At 36.8% G+C, this 8473-nt stretch overlaps 1 protein-coding gene across 11 annotated transcripts in view; it reads left to right on the top strand.

Annotated features, from left to right (window-relative positions):
* CPEB2 (cytoplasmic polyadenylation element binding protein 2) overlaps positions 1-8473 on the top strand; it is a 65783-nt gene that overhangs the window by 39541 nt on the left and 17769 nt on the right. For 7 of the 11 annotated variants that reach the window (XM_059675477.1, XM_059675509.1, XM_059675445.1 and 4 more), the window contains one exon: positions 3047-3070. The exons of the other annotated variants lie outside the window; for them this stretch is intronic. In XM_059675477.1, the coding sequence (XP_059531460.1) occupies positions 3047-3070 (24 nt within the window). The remainder of the gene's footprint in view (positions 1-3046; positions 3071-8473) is intronic. 11 annotated transcript variants of the gene reach the window in all.

The raw sequence follows: 8473 nt of genomic DNA, 5'->3' as shown, positions 1-8473 counted from the left end.
CAGTAATATATATATATGTATATACATACACACACACACACATATTCTAATAAAACAGAAACATGCAAATTGACCGCACTTCCACTACACCCAAGCCATGCTCACCAGCCAATCAGAGCAACTATATGCAAATTAACCCAACCAAGATGGTGGCCAGCAGCCACAGAGCTGGAGCAAGCAGGAGGCTTGGTTACCCCGCGATGGAGGAAGCCAAGGTTCCCGCCTGCCCTGGCCGGCTGTGTCCTCAGCTCAAGGCAACAAAGTTTCAATTATAGAAGATAAATAAATCCCAGATACCTGCTTCCAGCCAGCCTACACTGGGAGCTTGGGTGGCTGGAGGCCGTGGCCAGCCTGAAAACAACCACCAGCCCCTTACCCAGGCTGGCCACACCCTCATGGGGTGAGGGTCCCTGCTGGGGGGCTTGGCCAACCTGCAAACAGTCATCAGCCCCTCACCCAGGCTGGCCAGGCACCCCAGCGGAGATCCCCACCCTGAAGGGGCTGTGGCCAACCTGCAAACAGCCATTAGCCACTCACCCAGGCTGGCCAGGCACCCCAGCAGGACCCCCTCCTTGAAGGGCGTGTGGCCAGTCTGAAATTGGCCCTCAGCCCCTCACCCAGGCTGGCTGGCTAGGCACCCCAGCGGGACTCCCACCCTGATCCGGAACACCCTTCAGGGCAAACCAGCCAGCCCCTACCCATGCACCAGGCCTCTGTCCTATATAATAAAAGAGTAGTATGCAAATTGACCCTAACAGCAGAACGACTGGGAATGACTGGTCACTATAACACACACTGACCACCAGGGGACAGACACTCAATGCAGGAGCTGCCCCCTGGTCAGTGCGCTCCCACAGGGGGCGCTCTGCTCAGCCACAAGCCAGGCTGACGGCTGCCAGTACAGCGGTGGTGGTGGGAGCCTCTCCTGTCTCCTCAGCATCGCTAAGGAGCAGCTTAGGCTTGCTCCCTTCTGGAAAGTGGACATCCCCCAAGGGCTCCTGTGCTGCCAGAGGGATGTCTGACTGCCAGCTTAGGCCCAATTCCCCGGGGAGCGGGCCTAAGCCAGCAGGAGGTTATCCCCCGAGGGGTCCCAGACTGTGAGAGGGCACAGGCCAGGCTGAGGGACCCCCCCAAGTGCACAGAATTTTGTGCACTGGGCCTCTAGTATATATATAAAAGCCTAAGTGACCATTATGACCCAATGACAGGAACGACCGGTCAACCAGTCGCTATGATGCTCACTTACTACCAGGAGGCAGACACTCAGTGCAGGAGCTTCCCCCGGTGGTCATTGTGCTCCCACAGCCAACCTCCCATGGCCCCTCCCCCCTTACTAATTTATACTTTTACAAGATTTAGCATACCTACTATTCTATGATAATACCAATATGATAATACCGATCGGCCCCTGGCGCTAAATCATTCATAGAGACCTGCTTGGGTCAGGGTTTCATATGTAGCAGAGCAGCTCCTTGCTGCAATCTATTGAAAGGCAGCGCTCAACACAAGAGTTTGTCTTGCTCCAGTCCTCTCACTTCCCTGGGGGCCACCAGCCTGCCATGGTGGTGGGTGTGGCAGTGAGGGAAGTGGAGGGGGGGAGGCGGGAAACCCTGTGGTGGCAGGGCGCCAGCAGTGGTGTACCCGACCTGCGTCTGTTTCTTCCGCACCTGGCCCAGCAACCATTGCTTCCTCTCCCTACCCCACTGGGGCCCTGGGGCCCGGGCTGGGACAGGAAACCAGGGTTGGCTGGCAGTGGATGCAGCCCCTTTCCCAGGGGGTCCAAGAGCCGGCTTCCTTCTTGGTGCCAGTGGCCAACCTCCCACAGTCCCTCCCCTGGCTAGCCAACCCCCCTTCATCCCTCTTACAGTCTCAACCTCCCCTGGCCAGCCAACCTCCATGGTCCATCTACCCCCGCCCCCCCCAATGCATGAATTCATGCACCGGGCCTCTAGTAGAATATATTTAATGAGATGAAATGTTTTCTTTTGGTCTTTAAGTTTTATACTTTTAAGGAGACATTTTTGATAACTGTAATATATATCTCGATTTGAGATTTATTCAACATCAATTTTTCCCAGGCCTAAGACACTGTGAGCATGAAATAAGATCTGAAATTCAACAGTCATTTTTTGTTTACTGCCTTGGTTCTATATATCAATTTCAGGGTAAAAGTACTTGCTGTATACTCAAATTTGGGGGGTGGGGAGTTATTTAAAAACGAGTTGTGAATTTTATCTAACTGGTAGTTTCTTATGAAAAATAAATTGCAATATTTTTTTCTTCAGAAGGAATTATATAAACTGCTAGTCACAGATTAAAATGTCTTACTAATTTATACTTTACAATATTTAACATACCTACTATTCTATGATAATACCAATAATAGTTTGTATCTGAATCCCTATTATCTCAGATGTAAAGACATAAACACTTTAAAGAGCTGTATAAAATGTACTAAAAGAATAGGAAACATTATTAGCTATAGTATGTCATTGATAATTTCTTCAACTAAGCAAGTTTGAATATGGATTGATTTCTTTACTGTGTCTTCAGTACTTTTTCCAAGCAGGGTTTGGTATAATGTGAATTGAATCTGAATAATTATTTGTTGGACTATATATGCTATATATAATAAGTAGGAAAATGAAGATTTAATTCAAATTGTTGCCATTCATTGGGAAAATTATTTGTGATGCTGTTTAACTGTGATGCTGTTTAACTGTTTAGCTGTTTAAGTGTTACATATTCCTATCTTGCTCTCATGAGACAAATACTTATTCGTGAATTTTAACATAAATGAGAATAAAATGTATATTTCCTTTTAATTTCACAGTTTTTATACAGTTCAGGTGAGATATATAATAAAAGTGCTCTGTAAATGGTAAAACATCATGCATATGTTATATATTGGTATTATGGTAGCTTTGAAAACAAAGTAGCACTAATTTTTCAGATGCCCACACAACTTTTCATATCACAAATATTTGTATATGTGGGCTTATTTTTAGTTCTGACATTTTACAATTTGTCCTTTGTTTACATGCAGCAAGGAGTTATGGGAGAAGACGAGGTAATTCATTTCTGTTTGCTATGGTATAAATGTTTCTAATTGGGTTTTACTGATCAATGTATTAATTATCACAGATTTCTTATGCGATGTCTGAAAACTCACAGAAGAATTGTATTTTGATTTGAGCACTTATCAAAGTTTCCAATCTAAATCTCTTAACCTTTAAAGAACATTTCATACTAATCAGGTTATTTAATAAAAGTATCCCTTTTAAACTGTCCAGATTTTAACTCTTTTTAAAGTTATTTTATCTTTTAAAATAAAGCTGTCATTTATAGTTTAAGAAATATGTTTAATACATACTAGTGAAGATGACATGCAATATGATTTTTCTACTCTAAATCTATAACTGATTACCTAAGCTATGGTATATGATTTATGTATCAAGTTTATTATTTTAATGTTTGACCCAGTTGAAAATAACAAATTGACACTGATATATAGAAATCATGTTGCTAATATTCTCTGTCTTCTAAGAATATAATCCTCCCCCACACACTCCTCCCTTCCTTCTAACACACAAAACTTCTTCCCTCTCCCTCCCCTCTCTCTCTCTCTCTCTCTCTCTCTCTCTCTCTCTCTCTCTTTCTCTTTCTCTCTCTCTCTCTCTCTCTCTCACACACACACACACACACACACACACACACACACACACACACACACACACACACAGTAGTCTTCCCTTCAGGGTTCTTATTATCTTAAGGAAAAAGCTACAACTGTGTGATGCTGGACTAATAAACATTCTAGGAAAGCAGCTGACAGTTTCTGTGGCTTAAACTTGGCCTTTTTTTTTTCATATGCAGAATTTGAGAGGGAAAAATGTCTTTGTCAGGAGAAGTAGTAAAAGTAACTTTATACTACTACATTATTCTTAAAGTGAGCGATGATCATGATATTTACATAGTTGTTAAAAGTGCAAACTAAATAGAAAGGATTTTCCTTGACCCCTAAAATCCCCCTTGAGCAATGGAGAATAGACAATACTAGTGCCTTTTCATAAATATTACATGTGTGTGAGTGCTTCAGTTTCTTTTTATCTAGTCATGAGTGCATGTGCTTTGAAAACAAACAAGAAAAACTATTTGCCACCACTGAGAACAGAAACTGGTATTTTGAATTCTTAAGTAGGATTTATAGTTTTATATTTTACTTTGTGTGAATTTAACATCATTTTTGGAATCTGAAGCTTCAAATGCTTGACTGAATATTTTGGTTCTTTAGTTTTCTATCTAAAAAATTAGAGCTATAGAAAACAACCTAAATAACTTTCTGAAGATTGTTATTAGCAACTGAGGAGAGGGAAAGTTTAGAATTTTAGTGTCTATTTTCATATCTATGGACTGTCTCATTTCACTGTGCCGTTTTAATATGGACCTTCAGTTCTCTTGCAAAAAGATCCACTTACCAACCTGTGATTTTAAAGTATTTTTGAAACTATAGAGCAATTTAGGATTATTTTCTTATTATATACTTTTTATCTAATTAGCCTTAACAATTTATGTTTAGTCTTATTAGGCATATGCCAGTGTAAATGTCATGACCTAGGAAGTTCTTAGGAGGAAGTTAACAGACTATCATGTTAGTTGTTTTCTTTCATCTCAGTTCTGTAATTGTAGACTATGGTTATAATATTAAGGAAAAGCAACAGTTTCTGCTTTTAGATAGGAACTTGCTGCTACTCCTAAATATCTGTATCCTCTGAGACCTATAAAGATTTCCTCTGCTTTCAAGCTGCCTCCAGTATTGGAAGAAAGAACTCTCTCATGTTTTAAGTAGAAGCTTTCTTTGGGACAGAAGTGATAGTTGTCACACTTACTTAGCTTATGGGAGGATATAATGCCTGAATTTTCCTCTCAAATTATATGGCATTCAGTAATTTTTTTTTAGTTGATATTCTGTGAATAGTAGAAGTCTTCTTTAAAATTTTTATTTTTATGGTCAGATGAAAAGAATGCCCATTAGAAATAGTTATTGGTAGATTTGATATGAATTTGAAAATATTTTATACCATAATATAAAAAAACACACACAAAGGAATGACTCAGAAAGGTCTAGAAGTAACCTGGTTCTCTTCCTATTTTTTACTCATTTTCCCCCTTTCTATTCAGTTTGCATATCTTATTACATCCTCTATGAGAAAAGAACAAACCTATTAATGGGGCAAAATATTTTAAAGTGATGAATGTACCTTATAATTTCATTCGAAGTTCTTTGGAGAAACATGCTTGATTTGATAAGTAATTATATCTGATTAAGCAGATGATGTTTGAGAGAGATCAGTCCTGGACCTACTCCTTTTGCTTTGATAGTCTTTTTATCCTTGCCTATTAAATAAAAATCACAGTAGTGGATTATCTACCTAATAGAATGATCTCTGGATCTTTTAAGATGGGGTGAATATTCCTATTCATACTTAATTCATATAATTTGTCTTGTTTTTATTTTTAGAACAACTTTTATTAAATAAAAGAGCAGGATAATACATTGAGAGCAAAGAACCATGCTTCAAGCTATAAATTGAATAATTGTGCAAATGTTTTTTTCTTTCCTGCCTTACCCATTGATATGTTGGGAAATGTCTTTATTCTGGGCTTCCAGAATAAGACTAAAAATATGAAAAGTCAAATATAAGTATTAATGTTTAGGCATATTATTAGCATAATCACCACAGTCAGAGTTAGAAGCTCAGTGTAATCTTAGTTATAACTAATCTCATATTACATTATGTTTATTGTTATATTTTCTGTTTCTATCTTTTCCTATTGCAAAACTTTGATCTGCCTTTTATTTGTGTGTACAGTATGTTTATACACATGCATGTGTGTGAATAGTCCTACATTTATTAAAAATATGAAATATTTAAAATACTTAAAAACAAACTTCCTACAAAAAAAGCTTTAGCCCTAGATGGTTTTAGTAGTGAATGAATCAGAATTTTAAAGAACAAAAGTTTATTCAATTCTGTATCTATATATTTTGTGTGTGTGCGTGCGTTCTTGTGTCAATTTTCAAAGCTTATTTGTTTAACGAATTTCTTTCCTCTAGTTGAATTTATTAGCATAGTTGCTTATAATATTTCCATTTTAGCCTTTTAATGTTCATAGATTATATTGATTAATGTCCCCTTTTTCATACCTAATATTTGTAATTTGAGTTTTCTTTCTTGAACTTAGGGATATATAAATTTGATAAGTTATTGGTTATCTTTCTGTTAGTCTAAATATATTTTTATTGATTTCAGAGAGGAAGGAAGAGGGGAGAGAAAGATAGAAACATCAATGATGCAAGAGAATCATTGATTGGCTGCCTCCTGCACACTCCACACTGGGGATCGAGCCTGCAACCTGGGCATGTGCCCTTGACTGGCATTTAACCTGGGACCCTTTAGTCCGCAGGCCGACGCTATGTCCACTGAGCCAAACCAGTTAGGGGCTGTTAGTCTTTTTTATGTCATTTTTTTTGCATTTCTTTTCCTTTTATTCTTTTTGTTTTTAATTTGCTATTTTTCTTTTTATGGCATAAACTAGGATTACTTTAAATATTTTTTGTTCTCTAATATGCATTTAAAACTAAATTTTCTGCTAAGTATGCAGATTTTTCTCTACATATGTAGCTTTGCTACATCCCACAGATTTTATATTGTGCTTTTATTATTGTTCAGTTTCACTCTTTCGGGTGTAAAAACCTGAAAACGTATCCTAGTTTCAGAGTGAAAAAGAAGAAAGGTAATTTAATTTTGGTTGAAAACTATTGTAAATATTTTAGTCCAAATCAAATTTTAAACAAATTCTACTTCTCTAAGCACATACGATTTTACCTTTATCACCAGCCATTTTCATGTACTAAATATATGTGTGTATAATTCTTGGAAAATATGTTTAAAATATACTGCATATGGAAGACATGAATAATTATTTAGTGGTTCCCTTTTATAATCAAATTAACTTGGGTTATATGAAAGGATAATTGGCAAGGCAAAAAGTGATATTTTTGTTAGTGGTATTTACTCAGCTAACTTCTCTTTTAAATATAGTTTTTTTTTATGGCTTTAGAAAGAAAGCAGTTATTAATTTTTAGCAATGAAGATTCTTAGTATGGCTAGTATGTGAATGTTCTTAGCTTTTTATTATATCTTTTGTTCTGGTTAATAGAATATAGATATTTACTATTTATTAACTATAATATTTTATTTATTATAGTTAGAACATTATTATAGTTAGCAGTATGGAATAATTGTCAATGTAGTTTTATACTTATAGTATCATAATTAGCATAAAAAGTGTCATTTTGAGTCACCCCTCTATCTGACATTGCTTATCTAGTGATTTCCTTCGTCAATGCATTCTTGAACCCTAAATATTAATGATCTACATTTTTTCTTATGATAAAAATACGTTAGAAAGACTTTGTTGTATTCATGGGACTGCTAAATTTGTATGTATGTTAAAGTGAAATAATTTTCAAAGTATTATCATATCGGAAATACGTATAACATTTGGATCTGTCATTTTTAATCAAAAATTAGCGTACATGTTGTTTCTCTACCTTATATTATTCCTTTTTTAAATATAGAATTATTTAAAGTCCAACCTTAGAATGTTGAACCATTTAATTACAATTAATATTGTTTTTAATAGATCTTGATGAGGTTCATTTTGTAAAGTAAAATAGCTCATTTTGAAGAGCTTTCTTTCCATTGTTCACAAAAAATATTGACATTTGCTTTCTATTAGTCCTTATTTCTGATAGCAAATACTTGTTAAGATAAGTCTTACTAAAGAACAAGAAAAAAGTTATCATCTTGCTTGAACCCCTGTATCCTTCACCTACTAAATGAAATATCTCCTTTAAACTGGCATTCAAGGATGAGTACTCTCACCTCAAAGTGCTTTTCCAGCTTGACTACTCTACTTCTCAAATTTATTTTTCCTACTTTATCTTATGTTTTTTTCTCCCACTTGAAAAATGTACTCAAAACCATGCCCCTACAAATAGTTTTACTTTTATTTATTTTTTAAAATATATTTTATTGATTTTTTACGAAGAGGAGGGAGGATAGAAAATTACAAATATCGATGAGAGAGAAACATTGATCAGCTGCCTCCTGCACACCCCCTACTAGGGATGTGCCTGCAACCAAGGTACATGCCCTTGACCGGAATCGAACCTGGGACCCTTGATTCCACAGGCTGACGCTCTATCCACTGAACCAAACCGGTTAGGGCAATATTTTTACTTTTAAAAATTCTGTCCTTTCTAATGCTCTCAGTAAGCACTGCGACCTTTCCAAGTTCACCACAGATGCTATTCAGTTTCACTTGAGGATTTAAGAAATTACCATTTATAAGCTTAGACTACTCCCTCCCTTCACCATACTTCTGAAGCATTGGGAAGTTTTCA

The sequence above is a fragment of the Myotis daubentonii genome, chromosome 1 (genome assembly GCF_963259705.1).
Source record: "Myotis daubentonii chromosome 1, mMyoDau2.1, whole genome shotgun sequence".
In the NCBI taxonomy this organism is placed as follows: Eukaryota; Metazoa; Chordata; class Mammalia; order Chiroptera; family Vespertilionidae; genus Myotis; species Myotis daubentonii.
The sequence above is the reverse complement of the archived record's forward strand: the minus strand, read 5'-3'. Positions and strand labels throughout refer to the sequence as shown.